Here is a 24381-nt window from a genome sequence, read left to right as displayed (position 1 = left end):
GCAGACAAGGTTAGCGCCATCACAGCCATGCCACGACCGGCTGACAAGAAGGCTGTCTTAAGATTCCTGGGCATGGTCAACTTCCTTGGGAAGTTCATTCCCAACCTGGCTTCTCATACAACAAATATGCGCCATCTCGTAAAAAAATCGACAGAATTCAACTGGCACCAATCGCATCAGCGGGAATGGGAGGAGCTCAAGCACAAACTGGTCACGGCACCAGTGCTGGCCTTCTTTGACACGACTCGCCCTACAAAGATCTCAACAGACGCCAGCCAATCTGGTATTGGAGCGGTACTCCTGCAAAAAGACAGCACGTCGTCATGGGCCCCGGTTGCATATGCCTCACGAGCCATGACCCCTACCGAACAGCGCTACGCGCAAATCGAAAAAGAATGCCTGGGCTTGTTAACTGGACTGGACAAGTTCCACGACTATGTGTATGGCCTGCCACGATTTACGGTCGAAACTGACCACCGCCCCCTGGTCAACATCATTAACAAAGACCTGAACGACATGACTCCTCGCCTCCAGCGCATCTTACTTAAACTCAGGAGGTACGATTTTGAACTGATCTACACTCCGGGGAAGGAGCTCATCGTGGCGGACACTCTTTCCCGAGCAGTGAGCACACCACCAGATGCGGAGGGGTTCGTGCGTCAAATTGAGGCACACGTAACTCTGACAGCAGCAAATCTGCCAGCTGATGATCCTAGTCTGGCCCACATACGCGCAGAGACGGCGACTGACCCCCTTCTGCAGCGAGTGATGCGCCACATGACGGAAGGGTGGCAAAAAGGGCAGTGCCCCCAGTTTTATAATGTGCGAGATGATCTCACCAACATAGACGGGGTCCTTATGAAATCACACAGGATCGTTATTCCGCACAGCGTGCGCCAGATGATTCTTCATCAACTACACGAAGGCCACTTGGGCGTCAAAAAATGCAGACGAAGGGCCCGGGAGGCGGTATATTGGCCGGGTATTAATGAAGACATAGCCAACATGGTGCTCAACTGCACAACCTGTCAGAGGTTTCAGCCGGCGCAACCTCCGGAAACACTTCTACCACACGAGATGGTGACGTCCCCCTGGGCGAAGGTGGGTGTTGACCTATTTCACGCGCTTGGCAGAGATTACATTGTTATTATAGACTACTTCTCAAACTACCCGGAAGTCATGCCTCTCCATGATCTGACGTCGTCCGCAGTCATTGGGGCCTGCAAGGAAACGTTTGCTCGCTATGGCATTCCAAGGACTGTCATGTCAGACAATGGACCTTGTTTCGCCAGCCGTGAATGGTCGTCCTTTGCCGCAGCATATGGTTTCACTCATGTGACATCCAGCCCTCTGCATCCACAATCGAACGGGAAGGCTGAAAAGGGTGTCCACATCGCCAAGCGGCTCCTGTGCAAGGCGGCTGCTGCCGGATCGGACTTTAACCTTGCCTTGCTGGCCTATCGATCGGCCCCGCTATCCACGGGTCTCTCGCCAGCGCAGCTACTAATGGGTCGCTCCCTCAGGACGACGGTACCTTCCGTCCTGGCACCAACAACAGACCATGAGGCGGTTCTTCGGAACATGCAACTGCAGCGTGATCGCCAGAAAAGTCGGTACGACACACGAGCGACGGACCTGCCCCCCCTGTCCTCCGGAGACGAAGTACGCGTCCATCAACCGTATGGTGGCTGGTCAGCACCGGCCGAAGTCCTCCGACAAGTGGCTCCCCGCTCGTTCCTGGTTCGCATGCCGGATGGTTCCGTGCGTCGCCGCAATCGGCGCGCCCTTCGCCGACTTCCACGCTCACAGCCACACAGCACGCACACGCCAGATCCTCAACAGGCTTCCGAGGATGACTTTGTGGAGCTGCCGCACATCACGCCCTTTCCATCGCCACCCATGGCCATGCCTGCACAGCAGCCGGTGGTTCTTGATCCACCCTTGAGGCGGTCAACCCGAACTCGTCGCAAGCCCGTTAGACTGGACTTATAATACCGTTCATATGTTTAACAAGTTGCACAATTTTACATGATAACCTGTTGTTGTTTATCGTTCCAGATGTCGTCTGACTGGACAACTGTTCAAGTTTTTTTTCTTCTTCTCTCGTTCGCATTTCTGTTATGTTATGGTACAACTTGGTTCATGTGACGCACCCGACATCGCCCCATGTACATAGTTCCGTCATATGCACATGCTGCACACGACACACACACACTCTTAGATGCACTCACGACACGATCATATTTATTACCACGTAGGCACATATATTTGTAAAAAGGGGGGATGTCATGATATTCAAACACACACATCATGATGGACACACTAACAGGCAAATCAGAGTACACAACACCACAACCAATCACAGACAAGAACACCAACCACATAAAAAGCACGAGCACGACACCTGGTGGTCAGTAGGTCTGGGGAGAAGGGAACAAGAAAGAGCTGTTAAAACATCACAAGCAGGGAACCCCCACGTGCAGAGTGCAAAGACTAAACTGTAAATAGTAAGTTTAAATAAAGTAGCGTTGTACCATATGCAACCGTGTTGGCTCATCTGTGTGTCAGAACACCCAACACCACACAGGGGTCTTGGGTGTGGATGGCCCCGCAAAACGATCATTAGTCTTGTGGGATGAAAGTGGCCTTTCACTCATGAATGATGAGGTCTGAAGTAGACTGCAATGGGCTGTGCACTAAACATCAGTGCAGCCAAAGACTGACTCTGCGGGGACCACTTCGCTTGTGAAGAATTCTGGAGGTTGGGTGGGGGTGGGGGCAGGGCAGCCAATAGCTGCTTGTCTGAAAAGCTATCTAAATCTTGAGATCACCAGCCACTTGCTTAGCAGTGACATTACCTTGACCTCCACTCAGTAATATCAAGCCCTACTGCCAAAATTAAAACCTCTGGATTCCTTGTGCTCCGTGACTATCCAAGCCACATTTCACCACCTATACTGCATTGCTGATTGCTATATCTGGGCAGGTGAGAGTGAAAGTAATGGGATGAGTGAGAGTCTTAAGGCCACTGCCATCTATGGAAGGACATCAAGCTCCTTTCTCCACTGCCTCACTTCTTGGCTTCATAATTCTGAAGAAACAAATGGAAAGCTTTTGTCACTAGCTTTCTGTTGCCACTAATTGCTATCCTTACTGCCTTTTAGCCAGAAGTTCTGTAATGCATGTCTCTGTTTCCATAACTACAGTCTCTAATTGAACAATGCTGCATCACAAACTGATTTGGAGCCTCAGCGCCTGAAGGTTTCCCAGCTGCCGAGGAGTTTGCTCCTTGGATAGCCTTGGCACCTTCCTCTAACTGGGTCACTTGCTTGGCTCACAAGCAGCCTCCACCTGTGGCCTGCTGCTCTATGACTTTGTGTGCCAACCTCTAATGGAAGAAGAATTCATGAATGTTGAATAGCAGCAGCACTCTTTGACGTTTATCTCATTTGACTGTCTGTGTGCAGTGAAATAGAAGGATGTAACATTGGAGATGAGCTTCAAAAGACTAGCATGTATTGCAAGATGTGAAGGAATGTTAAACAGAAGGGTCTATGACAGACAAGCTGACTCACAGAGGGAACAATACATATTCTTTGTAATCCCAATGACGCTGAATCACAACATTGAGCACAGATAGTGTTGCATTTTTCCAAGGACATCAGCAAGTTGGCAGGTTACTTAAATGGCAGGACACATTCCCTTGCTGTCACGGTGAGGTTGTTAAATTTCAGCTACATATGCCCCCGAAATCGGGGGTATAGGTTAGTGACATGGCCGGGTTTCTCAGGCTTGAGAAGATCAAGTTCGCCCTGAAAGGATTGATGCTAGGATTCCGCCGGAGGTGGCAGCCGTTTATCGACTTCTTTGGGGAAAATTAAGATGTCAGCAGATACAAAAGGGTGGGGGTAAAGGAGGGAAGGAGGTTGGCGGGGGGGGGGGGGGGGGGGGGGCGGTTGGTTGAGGCAGGATTGGTTAGTGGGGAGGGGGACTTGGGAATTGTGTATGTAAGCCATGTTGGCTGGGTGTGGTTGTCGGTTAGGTGGGTGTTATTTACTTTGTTGTTTTTCCTCTTGAAAATTGTTACTAAAAATTTATAAATGCCTTAATAAAATATGTTTTTTAAATAAAAAAATTCAGCTACATATTAGGGATGGCGGGATGGTGGCCCTTGGCATTATGAAGGTGCTTTTCCCCACCTTTCCACCTCCTTCCACGTGACATGACAAGACTCCATCCCTCATTTCAGTAAGCACCACTTCCACATAGTGGTCCACAGATTTTGAAACACTCATACTCTGTTGTCAGGCGGTATCATCTTCCCCCTTCCACTAACCTAAGCCTCTTTAACCAAATGCAGGCTTTAAAATCTTGTTCTGGATCTGCTCCTGACCTTCCTTCAGCCTCCATGCACCTATCCACATTTACCTCCACCCCCACTCTGGGGTTTCAAGGCCTTTCGATTGCAATCTTGGTTGGACAAGACTCGCGCCCTGTTCCAACACAATGATTTGAACAAACTAACCCTTGAACATTGACAAGATCAACCTCCTGTAGTAGCGGCCTACAGCACTTCCACCTGTGGAGTAAGGCCAGGCACATTTCCGGCCCTGTTGTATTGAATTGGGCATAGACAAACCATTTTGGGTCTTGACAATATTCCAGCAATAGTACTGAAGACTTATGCCCCAGAACTAGCTGAGCCTCTAGCCAAGCTGTTCCAGTACACTGGCATCTATCCGTCAATGTGGAAATTGCCCAGGTATGTCTTGACAAAAAGCAGGACAAATTCAACCTCGCCAATTACCACCCCATCAGCCTATTCTCAATCATTAGCAAAGCGATAGAAGGTGTCATCGACAGTGCTATTAAATGGCATTTGCTTAGCAATAACCTGCTCAGTATAGATTCTGCCAGGGCCACTTAGGTCCTGACCTCATTACAGCCTTGATCCAAACATGGACAAAAGAGCTGAATTCCAGAGGTGAGATGAGAGTGACAGCTTTTGACCGAGCGTGACATGAAGGAGCCCGAGCAAACCTAGAGTCAATGGTTATCAGGGGAAACTCTTGTTGGAGTCACACCAAACATAAAGGAAGGTGGTTGTTGGAGGTCAATCATTTCATTGTCGAGACATCACTGCAGGAGATCCTCAGGGTAGTGTCCAAGGTCCAACCATCTTAAGCTGCTTCATCAATGACCTTCTCTCCATCATAAGGTCAGAAGTGGGGGATGTTCACTGATGTTTGCACAATGTTCAGTTCCATTTGCGACTCCTTAGATACTGAAGCATTCCACGTCCATAAGTTGATAAGTGGCAAGTAACATTCACATCACAGAAGTGCCAGGCAATGACTATCTCCAACAAGAGAAAAGCTAACCTACTTTCCTTGACTTTTTCTGACATTATCATTGCTGAATCCTCCATTATCAATATTCTAGGGGTTACTATTGTCCAAAAACTGAATTGGACTAGTCATATAAATACTGTGGTTACAAGAGTAGATCAGAGACTAGGAATTCTGCAGAGAGTAACTCATCTCATGACTCCCCTAATCCATGTCCACCATCTACAAGTCACAAGTCAGGAGTGTGATGGAATACTCAGCCTGTCTGGATGAGTGCAGTTCCATTACACTGAAAAAACTCAGCAAAATCCAGTACAAAGCAGCTTGCATGATCGCCACCCCATTCACCACTTTCAACATTCACTCCCTCCACTACTGATGCACAGTGCAGCATTGTGTGCCACCAACAAGATGCATTGCAGTAACTCGCTAAATCTCAATCAACAGCACCTGCCAAACCTGCGACCTCTACGACCCAGAAGAACAGGGGAAGTAGGCACGTGAAAACACCATCACCTGCAAGCTCCATTCAAAGCCACACACCATTCTGACTTGGTACTATATTGCCATTCCTTCAGCGCCACTGAGTCAAAATTCTTGACTCCCTTCCAAATAGCACTCTGAATGTACCTGCACTACATGGTTGAAGAAAATAGCTCACCATCTCCTTCTCAGTGATAATTAGGGATGGACAATAAATGCTGGCCACATTCCTTGAGCAAATGTTTTTTAATGCATGTCAAGAGTAGAGAATTTAGAGATACAAGTTACTGATGGTGTTATTGTAATAATTTGAAGTAATTAATTTAGTATTAAGCAAAAAAGAACAACTGAAGCCTCTTGCCTTAAAAGCAATAGGGGTGATTTTGAACCTGCATTGGTCGTCAGCGTTAACGGCAAGATCTCGTTCCCATATTTTTCCCACCCCTTACCAGTGATGAAACAACGTTCCGCCCAGAAAGGGCCGGTATACCATTTCCATACATCTGAATAAATTTCAGTCTAGTTAAATGGCTTCCCAGCTACATGATACTCCCTCACTGAATATTCATACTCGGCGACATGACGTGACGTTGGCGAGGTTAACAACAGCTATATAAAAACGGGAATCAGCCGAGGGGAACCTGCTGGGGCGCCAAGGTAAATATTGCCCCTGGTAAAGGGGGACATGCCCAGGTTGTGCCCTAGCACTGACTGTTGGCACTGTCCCTTGGCAATGGTAGGGGTGGGTCTTCTGAGGAGCACCATGGTGGGAGTTCCCTTTATGTGTGAAAGGGCTGATGCCTGAGGGGTGGGGGTGTGCCCCGATATTTCCCTGGTGGTGATGGTAGGGTGAGGGAGTGGGAAAGCCCCCGATATTTGTACAGTGGTGGTGAGGAGTGAGCCTCCGATACTTGTGGCGTGGGGAGGAAGAGCCCACGACACTTGTGTAGTGGGGAGGAGAGGGGAGAGAGAGCCCCTGACATTTGTGTGGTGGGGTGGTATCGAAGAGAGAAGAGCCCCCAATAATTGTGAGGTGAGAAGGGAGGGGGGAGAAGAGACCGTGACACTTGTGGTGGAGTAGTTGGGGGTTGGGCGGGTACGGGAGAGCCCCTGATACTTAAGTGGTGGAGAGAGGGGGGAGAATGAGAGCCCCTGATGCGTCCATGGTTGCGTGTGGGGTGGGAATCCTCTATGTTTATAGGGGTGGTGGAGGGGATGTTTATTTACAGCACAGATCAGGGCACCCCATAAAGATGGTGCCTGATTTCCGTATCAGGCCCCGACCCACCAAGGTGTTGGAATAAACAGCGCCTCCAGATTTTCTGCGCACCGGTTGCCAGAAAAATTGGTCTGAAATTGGGAAGTATCGGTGCGGACCCGATGGGCCGAATGGCCTCCTTCTGCACTGTAAATTCTATGATATTCTATGATAAAACTCAGTTGTGCATCTGGAGAGATACCTGCTGGTTTTCAGTCAGAGCCTGACACATACACATTTTGGTAATATTCCACCCAATATTTCTCATAACATGTTAGTGGGGACAAATGAAATAATCCCAGTGACAACAATGGCATTCTAGGATCTTGAGTTTTCTCGTATGTCTATCCTAGAGCTTAATGGCAATTTTAAAAATTCAATCAAATATATTTGGTTCAAATGGAGTTCATGACACCAAATTTCCTCAGGGGTGGGTCATGTCAACAAATTACAGGAGCGTATCTCAGTTATGCTAGTTTTTGTTAATTATGGGATTTCTCAGTTGGCCTTATTGGCAGGACTTCTGCCTCTTCCTTACAAAGCTAATGCCAGTCTCTTTGCCAGGAGATCTCATGTTTCTGGCTCAGCAGGAACCTGGTGGATTACTGGCAGACAGTGCACTGAGTGATATGAAGCGCATTGAATCCCAAATGTTGCAAGTGTCCCTCTTCTTGTGGGGGGGAAGAGCATCCATGCTAGTAGAACACCCTGGATCTCTGAAGCAAGGGTGAGTTTTTTAATAAAGTCGACAAGAATTGGCCGTACCGGCCTCCCGAACAGGCACCGGAATGTGGCGACGAGGGGCTTTTCACAGTAACTTCATTGAAGCCTACTTATGACAATAAGTGATTATTATTATTATTAGGAGGTCAGGAAGTCAAGAGGAGCATTACTGAGTCCGGGGGAATGGCAGGAGAGGGTGGAGAAAGGTCCCGGGCATCCATAACCCTCAGTAGTGAGTAGGAACCTGATTTCCTAGCTGCATGGAAGAAACAGGTAACAATGCGGTGCTTTTAGCCATCCTCAACCAACTCTGCAAACTCCAGTGGGGTCAGCATTGGAGGGCATAGGAACATTTAGATTGATATCGTTAATATCCCTTCAGAAAAGAATCTGATATGTTGCCGGTGTCTTGGCATTTTGAAAATCCTGCTGGGCCTCAGTGACCCATACCTCACGAACATTAGATAACAAAATGTCCTGGAAAGCTGCTGTGAACGTGTGGAAGTTAATGCTTGTTTTTTTAGACTTGTCTTTTGGAATTACAAAATGAGATATAAATACACAAATGCTTCATGGTCTGAAATGGCCCTCTCTAATTTTAGAAAATATATTCATGTCTACTGATAGTTTCAGACCAGTGCGTTCATGCATTAAGATCTATGATGTAATTCTTAGGAATGAAAGAATAAGAACCTAATACCACTGCTAAAACAGTTGTTTATTTCCCCCTCATGAATAATGCAAATCTCCAACTCTTCCGTTGTTTCCATATGTTTTTCTCTCTAACGTTTTATACCCCAGCTGCGAAAACTCCTTAACCCTAAGGATCGTATTCACCAGCGAGCTCTTCCATGGTGAGGATCAACGGTCTCCAGGAGGATTAAAGTTGTGAGACAGACAGTTCCTGTTTTTCTTCCCCAAACCTGCAAAGTGCACCAGCAATGCCCAACCAAGAAATTAAACAAACGTTATTCGCAAATTATTGAGAGTCAAACTCTCAAGCACTCCTGCACTATCGTAAGTCTTTTCAATATATATTTGAGATGCCTGCACCCCTTTGATCATTTTTCTCTCTTTCTCTTCCAGTCATTCCAGACACGCTCAGTGCAGTATCGGTACCCCAGACCCTGAATAAAGTCGAAGGTGACTCCCTGGAACTGAGTTGTGAAGTATCCAAGCAAACATCCCAGCACACACACGTGGCTGTCGCATGGTACCTACAGAAGGGAGATCAGAATCTCAAGGTCATCTCTCTGACACGAGATTTCATCCTACGTTCTGGAGAATCATATAGGCAGAGACAGGCATCAGGAGATGTACGACTGGATAAGATTGGAGTGACTTCATTCAAACTCACCATCTACCAACTGCAAGCATTTGATCAGGGAGAGTTCTACTGTGAGGCTAGAGAGTGGATCCAAGATCCAGACAGATCTTGGTTCACCATAGCTACTAAGCGCACTGGCAAGACGATGGTGAATATAAAAGCTACCGGTAAGTAGTTATCATTCAAAGACCCTGATCAGTATAGCCATTATATGAATAAGCAGAGAATAATGGGCAGAATATTATCCTTCTCCGCCAGCATGTGGCATGCCTGCCTATTTGCCTGGCCCTGATATGTCTCCTATTTTACAGGGGGAGGGGAAGGGGGGTGAAGTGGAAGTATCAGGCCGTCCACCTGCCCTTGGGCCTATCGAGATCCTTAAATGGTCATTTTAGCTGTACGGGCTGGTGTCGGGCAAGGAATGTGGTACCTGCTTTTGGGATCCCATGTGCCTATCAAAGGCAACTACTCCAAAGTAATTCTCCCACTTTCACTCTTTTCCCTCCCTGCTACCCAAGATTGTCGAGCTCAGCCCCCCAACCTGTTCATTCCTCTAGCTGGTGCCTGTTAGCCAGGCCTCACCGACACGGTGTTCTTACCTTCAGCCAAGCCTCCATTAGCCCCTCTTATTTAGGGACTGGCTGTAGCTCCCAGCAGTGGCCACCTCTCCAGCAGGGGCTAGAGAAGAAATATTGGAGGATGAATCCAGTTCAGCTGCTTAAAATATGCTTCATTTAGATGGTAACGCTCTTGCTTATTTGGCAGTCAGCTGCATACAACTGATGTACTCCACAATAGGGAGGTACTCCCATTTAGCGGGTCAAGCAAATTCTTTATCGTGTTTCTCATTGTTTCAGTGACGCTGGCTGGTTGGTGTTTACGTGTGGTAAACCACGGTATTGCATTGTATGGCATTGCGTTGTGTTGTACATGCCTGGGCCTGTCCAGGCTGGCTCCGCCTGTGGCTCCTCCCCTCGGGCTTATGTATAAAGGTGGCAAGTCTCCGCCTCCGACCCAGTTCGGGTCCAGAGGCAGGAGGCTAGCTGTTTAGTGTATGAAAGCCTCAGTTACGTTCATCATTTGTCATGTGTTTATTGATGGCATATCAATTTGATACACTAAACTTCTAAAGATGAACTCATCACTTAAGCCCGATCGCTTGGAGCTGGACCCACAGGCAGCCGACGCCACAGAAACGTTTGAGCACTGGCTAAGCTGCTTCGAAGCGGACCTCTCATCCTTCACCGAAGACTTCACAGACCTCCAGAAGAAGCAGATCCTCCATGCACGGGTGAGCTCAAGAGTCTTTCTCCTCATCTAGGACGCCCCCTCGTATACGGAGGCAATAACGCTGCTGAAGGGACAATACGTGAAATCCGTTAACGAGTTGTATGCTAGACACCGCCTAGCCACGAGATGGCAACGCCCTGGGGAATCACTTGCAGAATTCCTGCGTGCTCTGCGTGTACTCTGCCAGAACTGTGATTGCCGGGCGATATCGGCTACCCAGCCCGCGGAGCTGCTGATCAGGGACGCTTATGTCGCCGGCATGAACTCTAACTATATCCTCCAGCGATTACTAGAAGGGGGGACTCTCGGCCTCCCAGAGACAGGGCAACTCTCCAACTCGCTGGAGGTGGCCTCCCAGACCATGGGGGCCTACACCTCCGACTGCGCGGCGTACTCGTGGGCGCAGCCATCAACCAACCCGGGTGCGACACAAGCCTGCGCCGCGCAGTGGCCCGCCAACGCCGGAGGCCCAAGGTGCTACTTTTGCGGCCAGAGTAATCACCCCAGACAACGCCGCCCGGCACGGAACGCAACTTGCAACGGGTGTGGGAGGAAGGGCCACTTTGCAAAAGCCTGCCAGGCCCGATCTCCCCCTAAAACCTCTAGGCCCAGCAGCGCTGCCTGCTGCCTGTCGGGGCCGTCCCCAGCTGCCGCGCCATCCGCCACGCGCGACCCATGGGGGCCGCCATCTTGGACGCCATCGCTGATGCCACCCGCGACACATGGGGGCCGCCATCTTGGGACCACTCCGCAGCCTCCCGGGAGCCCAGCTCACCCGACCGTACGCTGGCCGCCGCTACCTCCGACCGGCCTACCAACCGCCTTCCGAAGCTCGCCTCCATCACGCTCGACCAGTCCTGGCCACACCACCTCGCGAAGTCTACGATGACCGTCCAGATCAACGGGCACGAGACGGCCTGCCTTTTCGACTCCGGGAGCACAGACAGCTTCATACACCCAGACACGGTAAGGCGCTGCTCCCTCCCAATCCTACCCGCGACCCAGAAAATCTCCCTGGCTTCCGGATCCCACGCAGTAGAAATCCAGGGGTACTGTGTCGCGACCCTTACTGTACAAGGCGTAGAGTACGCTAACTTCAAACTCTACGTCCTTCCCCGTCTCTGCGCTGCCCTATTACTGGGGCTCGACTTCCAGTGCCACCTCCAGAACCTTACTTTAAAGTTCGGCGGACCCCTGCCCCCCCTCACCGTCTTGTAGCCTCGCGACCCTTAAGGTCGCCCCACCCTCCACCTTCGCAAATCTCACCTTGGACTGTAAGCCCGTCGCTACCAGACGCTACAGTGCCCGGGAACGGGCCTTTATCAGGTCGGAGGTCCAGCGACTCCTGCGAGAGGAGATCATTGAGGCGAGTAACAGCCCCTGGAGAGCCCAAGTGGTGGTCGTCAAGACTGGGGAGAAGCACCGGATGGTCATCGATTACAGCCAGACCATCAACCGGTACACGCAGCTCGATGCGTACCGCCTCCCCCCGCATATCTGACATGGTCAATCAGATTGCGCAGTATCGAGTCTTCTCCACAGTTGACTTGAAGTCCGCCGACCACCAGCTCCCTATCCGCCTGGAGGATCGCCAGTACACTGCCTTCGAGGCAGATGGCCACCTCTACCACTTCCTCAGGGTCCCCTTCGGCATCACCAACGGGGTCTCGGTCTTCCAAAGAGAAATGGACCGAATGGATGACCAGTACGGGCTGCGGGCCACGTTCCCATACTTAGACAATGTCACCATCTGCGGCCATGACCAGCAGGACCATGACAAGAACCTCCGGCACTTCCTCCACACCGCTAAACTCCTGAACCTCACCTATAATAGAGAAAAATGCGTCTTCCGCACAATCCCCCTAGCCATCCTCGGCTACATCGTGGAACACGGAGTCCCAGGGTCCGATCCCGACCGCATGCGGCCCCCTCCTGGAACTCCCCCTCCCCCACTGCCCCAAGGCCCTGAAGAGATGGCTGGGGTTCTTCTCGTACTAATCCCAGTGGGTCCCCAATTATGCAGACAAGGCCTGTCCACTGATCAAATCCACCATTTTTCCCCTGACGGCTGAGGGCCTACTGGCCTTCAATCGCATCAAGGCAGATATTGCCGAAGCACCGATGCACGCTGTGGACGAGTCCATCCTATTGCAGGTGGAGAGCGATGCGCCGGACTTTGCTCTGGCCACTACACCCAACCAGGTGGGCAGGCCCGTGGCTTTCTTCTCCCGTATCCTCCATGTCTCCGAAATTCGACACTCCTCCGTCGAAAAAGAGGCCCAAGCCATAGTAGAAGCTGTGAGACATTGGAGGCATTACCTGGCCGTCAGGCGATTCACTCTCCTCACTGACCAACGGTCGGTTGCGTTCATGTTCAATAACACACAGCGGGGCAAGATTAAGAATGACAAGATTCTGAGGTGGAGGACCGAGCTCTCCACCTACAACTATGATATCTTGTATCGACCCGGGAAGCTCAATGAACCCCCAGATGCCCTATCCCGCGGTACATGTGCCAGCGCACAAGTAGACCGACTCCGGGCCCTCCACAATGACCTCTGTCACCCAGGGGTCACCCGTTCTTTTCACTTCACCAAGGCTCGCAACCTGCCTTACTCCATCGAGGAGGTCAGGACCGTGACCAGGGACTGCCAGGTCTGCGCAGAGCGCAAACCGCACTTCTATCGGCCAGACAGAGCACACCTGGTAAAAGCCTCCCGCCCTTTGGGCGCCTCAGCATGGACTTCAAAGGACCACTCCCTTCCACTGACCGTAATGTGTACTTCCTCAACATCGTTGACGAGTACTTAAGATTCCCCTTCGCCATCCCGTGCCCTGACATGACCTCTGCCTCCGTCATCAAGACCCTGCCCAGTCTTTTCACCCTGTTCGGGTTCCCCGCCTACATCCACAGTGATCGGGGTTCCTCCTGTATGAGCGACGAGTTGCGTCGGTTCCTGCTCAGCAAAGTCATTGTCTCCAGCAGGACGACAAGCTATAACCCCAGGGAAAACAGACAGGTGGAGAGAGAGAACGCGACGGTCTGGAAGGCTGTCCTTCTGGCCCTATGGTCTAGAAGCCTCCCAGTCTCCCGCTGGCAGGAGGTCCTCTCCGATGCGCTCCACTCCATCCGGTTGTTCCTGTGTACAGCCACCAACGAGACTCCTCATGAACGTATGTTTGCCTTCCCCAGGAAATCCACCTCCGGGGTCTCGCTTCCGTTCTGGCTGACAGTCCGAGGGCCAGTCCTTCCCCGGAGGCATGCGAGGAGCCATAAAACCGACCCCCTCGTTGAGAAAATCCTGCTCCTCCATGCCAATCCACAATATGCATACGTGGGACACCAGGATGGGCGGCAGGACACAGTCTCCCTTTGGGATTTGGCACCTGCAGGTTCCCCAGCGACCACCACCCCCACCCTACACCGTTTTGCCCCACCCCTGCCCACCTACCTCACGAACTAGTACCCGCAGGCCCACCGGCGACAATCACCACCACCTCCGCCCATACACCGCCCCCCCCCCCACCTTCGCCGACTCAACATCTGGGCGAAGAAGAAGACAACACGCTCCCGGACGCGCAGGTATCGACACCGGTGCCCACACCACAGCCGGGACAGAAGCGATCACGGCGGAAGGTCAAGGCCCCTGACAGACTTGACCTTTAAGACCACTTCACCCCCACCGGACACTTTTTTTAAACAGGGGGTGAATGTGGTAAACCTCTGTATTGCATTGTATGGCAGTGTGTTGGGTTGTACATGCCTGGGCTTGTCCAGGCTGGCTCTGCCTGTGGCTCCTCCCCCCGGGCTTATGTATCAAGATGGCAAGTCTCCGCCTCCGACCCAGTTAGGGTCCAGAGGCAGGAGGCTAGCTGTTCAGTGTATTAAAGCCTCAGTTACATTCATCACTCGTCGTGTGTTTATTGATGGCATATCATTATGTAAATTGACTCATTGACTTTGTGCTGCGTGAGGAAGCTAAATAGATGTGGGCCTCCAGTAGCAGCCCTGGGGGGCTGTGTTACTTTTTAAACCAAAAAAGTGCCCACAGGCAGGATAAGCAGCCCCAGCGATATCCATGGAGCACTCAGTAATATATATTTTTTAATGGGCGGGATTCTCCAGTCCCAGTCTCTAGTTTCTCGACCGCGCTCGCGTTGGCTGGTGGCGGGATTCTATCCTCCCGCCGCTTGTCAATAGGATTTCCCATTGAAACCATCCCATGCTGCCGTGAAACCCGCTGGCAGGGGGGCGCTGCCAGAAGGCAAAGTGAATCCCGGCGACCGGAGAATTCCAGCCAATATATTTTGTGCCTATCTCATGTACGCTGCAAGGCCCCTGGCTTCATCAGCCATGTCTACTTTTCCTGGCGGGGCTGCGGAGGGCTGGCAGAGAAATACATTTGCAGAACTCGAGAGGAATGGGACTAAGTGGATTGCTCCATTGGAGAGCTGACAGGGACTCAATGGACGAAATGGCCTCCTTTTTGTGCCGTAATGATTCTGACTCCATGACAAGGCTACACCGGAGAGCAGGTGTAATTTCTACAAGAGTCAGAATTATTAGGAGATAGGCAGAGAAGTGTCATGATATGCAAACATGCAACCAAAGAACACTCAGAATAGGACACAACCAATGGGCAGTCAGGACACTCAGAGGTGGCATCACCACAAGGGGGCATGACATAAATACTATAAAAGGGATGAGGCACTCACACCCTGCCTCTTTCCACAGACAGGCATCTGGAGATTTGGACAGGGTTGATCAGCAGCATCACACCCCAGCACATGGCTTAGAGCAAGCTGGTACAGTTAGACTGAGTTACTACAGTTAGATTAGCAGAGAGTCAAACTCATTTGAGAACTGTGTTAATAGTTCAATAAACACGTTGAACTCATTTCAGAGTCTGGAGCATCCTTTAGTTAAGACTGCATCAAGTAGCAGCCTGTGTTATCTGAAGCAGCATAACACAACATGATACCAGGAGTGACTGTTCAATCTATTTAGTTCAGCTCAGCAAGATCCGTGACAACCAGCTACTGAATACAGGCACAATGGACAAGATTCAGGCTCCTCATCAGCTCAGGACCACCAGCAATCTCAGTGCCAACTGGAGATCATCCAGCACTTTGAATTGCAGGTACAACTGTGTGCAAGCACTCTCCCGGCAACAGATGAGAAGATCATTCTCATCCGAGAAGAGACGGCCAAGACCCCCTGTTGCAGCGAGTCATCCACAACCTCAGCAATGGCTGGCAGAAAGGGCAATGCCCTCAATTCTACAACGTCAAGGACGACCTGACGCTGATCGACGGCATCCTGCTCAAGCTGGACAGCATAGTCAGCCCGCTACGTCTCCAGAGCATGGTGCTGCGGCAGATTCATGAGGGACACCTGGGCGCAGAAAAGTGCTGACGCAGGGCCCGGCAAGCGGTCTACTGGCCCGGCATCAACCAGGACATCACGGACATGGTCCTGAACTGCGAAACCTGTCAGAGGTCCCAACCAGCGCAGAGCAAGGAGACGCTCCAACCACATGACCTAGAAACCTCTCCGTGGTCCAAGGTTGGCATTGACTTATTCCACGCGAATGGTCGCAACTATATCTTAATCATCGATTACTTTTCAAATTATCCTGAAGTGCTGAAGCTGCCAGACCTCACCTCATGGACCGTCATCAAAGTCTGTAAAGAGAAATTCTCACGGCATGGCATCCCAAACACCGTCATGAGCGACAATGGTCCGTGCTTCCAGTCGAGAATGATCCACGTTTGCCAAGAGCTACAATTTCAGGCATGTCACCTCCAGTCCGCACTATCCGCAGTCCAATGGCAAAGTCGAAAAAGGGGTGCACATCGTTAAGCAGCTCATCCGCAAGGCCTCGGACTCCGCTTCCGACATATACCTTGCACTACTTGCGGACCGGGCGACTCCCTTGTCCACTGGCATGTCGCCAGCTCAACTGCTGATGAACAGGGACCTGCGGACGATGCTTCCAGCCATACACCTGCCCAACCTGGATCACCTCCCGGTGCTGCAGAAGATGCAGCAGGTTCACGACAGCCAGGAGCAGGGCTATGACGCACATGCCACCGATCTGGACGTGCTATCCCCGGCAGACACGGTCAGGATCAAGATACCGGATGGTGGGTGGTCTGCTCTGGCTGTCGTTGTTCGACAGGCCGCGCCCAGATCCTATGTCATACATTTGGCTGATGGCTCCATTGTGCGAAGGAACCGAAGGGCACTGCGAAAAGTTGCTTGCCCACAACCACTTTCCCCTCCATTTCCACATGTCGAATTGCCACCGCCAGACACCTTGAACCATGAGGCCACCAGTTGTGCCTCCCACTCGCCTGTCAAGACACCGTCATCCCCTCCACCACCTCTCCGGTGTCGACGAGGATCAGATGCAAGCCTCAGAGACTGGACTTATGAGCATTTGTTTTGTTTGTTCTGTTCTGTATTCCTCAGTCAGTCACATTAGACACATTCACATGTACATACATCTAACAAAAAAGGGAGATGTCATGATATGCAAACATGCAACCAATGAACACTCAGAATAGGACACAACCAATGGGCAGTCAGGACACTCAGAGGTGGCATCACCACAAGGGGGCATGACATAAATACTATAAAAGGGATGAGGCACTCACACCCTGCCTCTTTCCACAGTCAGACATCTAGAGAGGTAGACAGGGTTGATCAGCAGCATCACACCCCAGCATGTGCCTTAGAGCAAGCTGGTACAGTTAGACTGAGTTACTACAGTTAGATTAGCAGAGAGTCGAACTCATTTGAGAACTGTGTTAATAGTTCAATAAACACGTTGAACCCATTTCAGAGTCTGGAGCATCCTTTAGTTAAGACTGCATCAAGTAGCAGCCTGTATTATCCGAAGCAGCATAACACAACAAGAAGCTTTGATGATTGTGAGGGCAAAGTACAATCAGCAGATATGGGTAACAATCACAGACATTCCCAGGACTTGACAAACAATCTTTTGGTTGTAATTCTTCATTGCTAGATTCCCATGTTCTAAATTTATCTGCATGTCCGTGATCTGTTACAGATAAGAACTTCAGTGTACAGTTGGAGAATGAAAGGAGAACCTTCACTGCTGGAGATACCATGGAATTAAGATGCGTCATTGAGGCTCAAAATATACAAGACCGATATTTCTCTGTGTTGTGGATTTTTAATGGCACACCGATTGCCAACATTGGTCGCAATGCTGTACCGACAGTCAAGGTTGAATACACAACCAGAGATCATCTGGGATATGTAAGGTTTACAAAGGAGACAGATACAACGTACCTGCTGAAAATCTACCATGTGCAACTGGAGGACAGTGGCAAATACCATTGTCGAGCCACTGAGCATGAGAAAACTGTTACTGGAGAATTCATTGCCAGGCATACCAACAAATCTACTAAAGTTTTAATCAATGTCCAGCCTATCAGTAAGTAACTGTCCAAAAATCATTTCTGCCCCTTGAAGAATTGACAGTATGTAATTTTCTGGTAGGTTGGCATAACGGCAGAGCAATTCTAGAATTCTTTGTATGCCCTTTCAGGCAGACAAAGAAGTTGATTTGATGTAGCAGTGCCTCTAGCGAGGGTGCTTTGTGTCACAAGTGGTCTTTCTCCGTAACTAATGTTGTCTCATATTTTAAATTCAAAGAATCTAATCAGAATTAAGTTTCAGTTATCGTACTGTCAAGGTTGCTTCAGGCTCTGTGGAAATATTGTTGCTTAGTGACGCAGCTCTTATCAGTATATAAGGAAACTAAGAAAAAACTTTCCCATGGTTACATAAGGGTCTGCTTGTTTTGAATCACTTTGCAAAGGAATCTGGGTTTAATATGGCCCAGTTATCAGATCCAGAACATGTTTGAAAAAAAGATGCATCATCAAAGGAAGGGGTAATTTAGACCCGAATTGCCCTTTTAGAGAGAAATCAAACACAAACAAAAAATGTAACTGGGGCTTTTTCACAGTAACATCATTGCAGTGTCAATGTCAGCCTACTGATTATTGTTATTATTAAAAGCTCACCAATTAATTTTTATAACAAGAAGTTTGCTGTCATGCCGCAATCTTACTACAAAGCATCTGTTTATAAGAACTTTGAGTGTCATAGTTTTTTGCTCATCAAATTTGACATTAGTCACAGCACAGTCTGCAAGATCTCAGTGATGCGCCTGCAGCTTCTGATGTCAGTTATATTACTCATATAGGTGCAAACAAAATCTGACCAGAATGTTGACTGAAAATCATTAGTCAGTGTTAGTATTGAGAACATTTCCCTTTGATGTTTTTGCCTTTCATCTTTCCCCAAAAAAGTGAGAGAAGCTTTACTTTCACAAAAGCAGCCAAATCATTACGGTATTAATGTCAAATTTTTTATTAATTTGCATGAACGTATGCGCGTCTTCTGTGAAATAATGAAAAGGATCATGAACATAAGTAACACTGACATGTTTTTATTGGCAGGGCTCTGACTAAAGGTTTTCAAAATGATTTGATGGACAATTTAGCCAGTAACATTAAAGCAATGTGTTTAAACGAAGGGGAGGAATAAAGAGAACTCCTGCCCTCTTCCCCATCAGAATTTCTACCTGTCCCTATTCAGTTGCTGATCTTGCGAAATCCATTTTCTAAATGTATCATTTATACTCCAACTGTGGTTCAAATTAAAATCTTGGCCCGTTTAACTCCAATCATTATGCTTCTGAAGAGCTAACTTCACAAATTCACCATTTCAAAGTCAGAGTCAATGTGGCAGCAGCTGCATTTATGATAATTTTTACTCTTATTTTCTTGTGCCCAGATGTTATTCCATCCACAGCACGCACTCTCTTTGTGAGTTAATCCCTCCATTAAAATAGAATTTGGCATGAACATGTGACAGTGACATTGCTCGTAACAGCTTCCAGACTTATACCTTCTCTTTGTCCCGATGAAGTAGCAAGGCCAATTGCAACAGTTTACTCACCCATAATGTAAATATATTCTTTGCAACAGTTGTTACTCATGGTCAATACAAAAGTCAGCATCCAAAGGTAACAGGACATTTCTTCTGAATTGAAACTTGATCATATCTAGAAAACAATCTGGACAGTGTTGCCAGGACGCAAACAATTAATTTCCTATTATTGGGGTGCACATTGGAAATAAATTTGCCTACCATCATGTGATCTCGCCAAACCAATGACGTGCACAAGACGACCAGACTATGTTGCTCAGGCTAAAGATTTTGAACAATGTTTTCTGGAATAAGATTATACCAAATCATAATTGAATCATTTCTTTCTGGAAGATTAATATTACTGTCCTCAAAACAACAAATTCTTCTGTGGTATCTTTTACTTCAATGCAAAGAGGAGTACATACAGCATCCTGCCTCAATGCAACCATTGCAGTGAACTCAACAGAAGAATTTAGGAAATCACATCATATATATGCCCAGATTTAGGCTGCTTCTGGCTAAACCAGAACAAAACCCGAATTTAAAAGAGTTATTTTGCATACTATGTTGATGTAACAGTAACTACCTTTTAACCAGGAAATGCTCACTCTAACACAATGTGAACAAAAACCTATTTATATAGCACATTTAAAGTATTGAAATGTTCCAAGATGCTTCTCGGCAGCCTTATAAAAGAAAGTACGGCACTGACCCACATAAGGGGATATTAGGTCAGCTGGCCAGGAGCTTTGTCAAAGAGGTGGTTTTCAGGACTATCTTAAAGGAGGGAAGCAAAGTGGAAAGGAGAGAGATGCAGGGTGGGAATTCCAGAGCTTAGGGCTCAGGCAACTAAAGGCACAGCTGCTAATTATGAAGCAATTCTAATTGGGAATTCACAAGAGGCCAGAATTAAAGGGACACGGATGATTCAGAGGGCTATGGGGCTGGAGGAGATTACAGAGATAAGGAGGTGCAAAACCATTGAGGGATTTGGCTGCAAGGATGAGAATTGTAAAGTCAAGACCTTGCTTGTCCAGAAGCCAATGTAAGTCACCAAGCATGGGAATGATAGGAGAACAGGACTTACTGTGAATTAAGACATACCAACTCGATTTTGGATGACCAAGTTTTGGAGGGTAAAATGTGGGAGACCAGCCAAGAATATGATGGAAAAGAACATAGAACATTCAGTGCAGAAGGAGGCCATTCAGCCCATTGAGTCTGCACCGACCCACTTAAGCCCTCACTTCCACCCTATCCCCGTAACCCAATAACCCCATCTAATGTTTTTTTGATCACTAAGGGCAATTTATCATGGCCAATCCACCTAACCTGCATGTCTTTGGTCTGTGGGAGGAAACCGGAACACCCGGAGGAAACCCACACAGACAGAGGGAGAACGTGCAGACTCCGCACAGACAGTGACCCAGCAGGGAATCGACGTGGGACCCTGCCGCTGTGAAGCCACAGTGCTAATCACAAAAGCTGAATCTAGAGGTAATGAAGGCAAGAACGAGGGTTTCAGCAACAGATGAGCATAATGCGGTTGGAGAATGCCGGGAAAGGCCTGCAGGAGTCCTGCGAGAGGTCGGAGTCAGAACCCCACCCCAAACGGCAGGACCAAATGAAACTCGCAGATGTAGGCCGTAAACCTGCAGTATGGCCCCGATAGGTGCCCAAGTGCCAGGGTCACACTGCCCAGGGTTGGGGGAGGACGAGGGTGGGCCATGCCAATGAAATGAGGGTGAAGGGGGGATTTGAAGGGTGGGGTGTGCAGGGAAGATAAATAGGGGCCTCCGAGAGGTTAGGTAGGTGATGGAGATGGGGGAGGGGGCTGTCCAAGAAGGGATGGGGTGCTGAAAGCGGGTTTTGGGGCGGCCTGAAGAGTGGGGACCCCCAGGTACCCCATAGCGGGGTGTCCTCACTTGGGGGGGGGGGGTAGTGTCCATTTGTCTGGGGGGATGACACTGCCCATGGGTGGGGAGTGTGGGGGATCCACAAGGTCATTTCGAGATCTGGCACCCTTTCAAAATGGCGTCCCAATCTCTGCGTTCAGCTACCAGTGCTAAATAATATTCCAAGTGTGGGCTAAACCAGAGAGAAACTCCCCAGGGCCCCAAAAAAGTGACTAAGTGTCATTGAATAGCAGTGAGGAACTCGCCGGCAGAGCCAGCGGGAAACTCCCTGAAAAACCCGCCACAAATTAACTTAGGAATTTTGGGGAGAATCACGCCCAGTGACTAAATCAGATGATGTTACGGAGGTGGAAATCGGTAGTGTTAATGATGGCGAAAATTTAAGGCCGGAGCTCAACTTAGGATCAAATGTGGCACCAATGTTACCAACACACTGGCTTAATCTCGGATTGTTGTCAGGAAGAAAGATCGGAGTCAGTAACTAGGAAATAATGTATGGAGCAGGTAGCTTTTGAAAAAATGAAACCTTATTTTGGCGGTTCAAACATGAGGGAAAATTATAGTATTTCTCCTCACAATGGTAATATTACGTATATTAACAATGGGGTCTGGCCAATCAATCTAAACCTAATCATGGATAACCTATGAACAAAGACAGTTGACTAACCTTCCTTCCCCGTCCTCTGCAAACTTGTGTGTGACTGCCAAGCAGTTTACCCTAGACTTATAGCAATAAAAATAGATTACTTCCAGAATCAAAATAGCATTGATCAAATAATCTATGCAATTAACTGTTCTGCATGTCCCAAAGAAAACAGAAATCTTATCCAGAAAACATTTATAAAAGCCATTTGTAAAGCATTTACTCATTGGCATTGCTATAAATTCTTATAATATGTAAAATATACTGATTCTTGTGATCAGAAACAAGATGAATCCTTGGGTCTGTTATAATTGTCTTTCCACAAAACTACCAATTGCACTAAAAGTATCTTGTCTCCTGCAGAAAGCAGTCTGAGTACAACAGTTACCAGTAACACTACCAAGGTTTTGGAGGGTAACTCGCTCCAGTTCACCTGTGATGTTCGTTCGGCAATCAGGAACCACAGTCGTCTCTCTGTCACCTGGCAGTTAATCAACAAACAGAAACAGGCCACTGATATCATCAGCTTGGAACAGGACGGCACTCAGGTTATTGGTGCACAGTACCGTAAGCGTGTTGCTAATGGAGACCTCAGGCTGACCAAAGAGCGTTCGGATTCTTTCATGCTGCAGCTCCATAACTCAGTGATGTTGGATGATGGAGAGTATGTTTGTACGGTGGCTGAATGGATCATGAACGTGGGTGGAGATTGGCAACAAATAGGAGAGAAGTCTGCTCATATTGTAGCGATGGTAACACCTCTTGGTAAGTACTTGCATCAAAAAAGCCTGAGGGCTGAAAGATGTTTCTGTGCACTAGTCTAGTTACTGCCTGATTGATTAAAAGGAGCAATTTTATGTGGACTAGATTAACACAGGATATGTTGTGGAAATATTGATGAAACAACGTATTTCAGTTGTAATGCTGGAGTCTCAACTTATGAAGTATGTAATGAGGAGAAGGTTACTGGGGAGTTAAAAATGAATGCAGCATGATATTTTCAATATGAAGACATTGAATTGGATCCACCAGATTGAGTTGCAGAGAGACAAAAAAGCATCTTCTGAAAGCCTGCACCTCCAACTAGTGGAAGCTTTGGCTATTGGATATACTATAATATGGAGGACAGTGCCAACTCACTCACACACATTGTTTGCAGGTTGAGTTACTCACTGTCACTCCTGAGGTGTTCCGGGTACATTGGGGTGGCACAGTGGTTAGCACTGCTGCCTTACAGCACCAAGGATCCAGGTTCGATTCTGGCCATGGGTGACTGTGTGGAGTTTGCACTTTCTCCCCGTGTCTGCGTGGATTTCCTCAGGGTGCTCCGGTTTCCTCCCACAGTCCAAAGATGTGTGGGTTAGCTGGATTGGCCATTCTAAATTGCCCCTTATTGTCCAAAGAGTTTTGGTGGGTTACGGGGTGGGGGCATGGGCATGGGTGAAGTGCTCCTTAGGAGGGATGGTGCAGACTCGATGGACCGAATGGCCTCCTTCTGCACTGTAGGAATTATATGACTTCTTCTATGACTTGGTCTAGCCTACGCATGAGAGTTGTTTCATGACTGACCAATAACTATCATCCATGAGATTGGGGGGGGGGGTGGTGGAGCTGGTGTTTGTTGGTGTGTTGGTGGAACAGAAGGTAAATATAGGGGGCGATTCTCGGATATGGAGGACAAGGGCGCCCAACGGGAGTCTAAGTGCCGACGCCGGAGTAAAAACCGGAATGTATTACTCCGGCGTTGGCGCCTGTTCTCAGACCCCTATTCTGGGGCCAACGTGGGGTGGGCATTGCGCGATTTGCGGGGGCAGGGCCTCGGCATGGCGTCGGAGACCCGGCGCCGCGTAGAAGACACGGCGCCTTGGGTCCCGCGCATGCGCAGTTGGGCCAGCTCAATCCTGCGCATGCGCGGGGAACTTCTTACGCGCGCCGGCCCTGACCCAACATGGGGTCGGTGTTCAGGGGACGGCCGCGCTGGTCAGTAGTCCCGGGGGGAGAGGCCGGCCCACCGATCGGTGGGCTCCGATCGCGGCCAGGCCCCAACGGAGGGCCACCCCCCTCCACAAGCCGCTCCCCCGAGCGTTCCCGCAGAGTTCCCGCCGGCAGTGACCAGGGGTGAACGGCGCCGACTGGACTCTGTCGTGTCAGAGCGGCTGCTCGGCCCATTTGGGCCGGCGAGCCCTGCCGATTCCAGCGGCCCGCGGCCGGCTCCGCGCCAGACGTGCCGGAGCAAATGGCGCCGATTCTCCGCATCTCGGAGAATCGCGCGCCAGTGCTGGGGCGTCGTGGCGCGCTTGCTCCGATTCTCCGGCCCGGCGCCGGGCTAGGAGAATCGCCCCCCCAAGCGTTCGCGCCGACGTGAACGCCATCGAGTTTCACGACGGCGCGAACAGGGCCCGGGCACGACCTATTCTGT

At 49.3% G+C, this 24381-nt stretch overlaps 1 protein-coding gene across 1 annotated transcript in view; it reads left to right on the top strand.

The window, feature by feature from the left end:
* The window catches only part of igsf3 (immunoglobulin superfamily, member 3), a 347295-nt gene that overhangs the window by 245767 nt on the left and 77147 nt on the right, over positions 1-24381 (top strand). The window contains exons 3-5 of the mRNA XM_072513781.1: positions 8899-9306; positions 17506-17895; positions 22326-22727. Coding sequence (XP_072369882.1) covers positions 8899-9306; positions 17506-17895; positions 22326-22727 — 1200 coding nt within the window. The remainder of the gene's footprint in view (positions 1-8898; positions 9307-17505; positions 17896-22325; positions 22728-24381) is intronic.

Source organism: Scyliorhinus torazame, chromosome 8 (genome assembly GCF_047496885.1).
Source record: "Scyliorhinus torazame isolate Kashiwa2021f chromosome 8, sScyTor2.1, whole genome shotgun sequence".
Lineage (NCBI taxonomy): Eukaryota > Metazoa > Chordata > Chondrichthyes > Carcharhiniformes > Scyliorhinidae > Scyliorhinus > Scyliorhinus torazame.
This window is presented reverse-complemented; position numbering and strand designations above follow the sequence as displayed.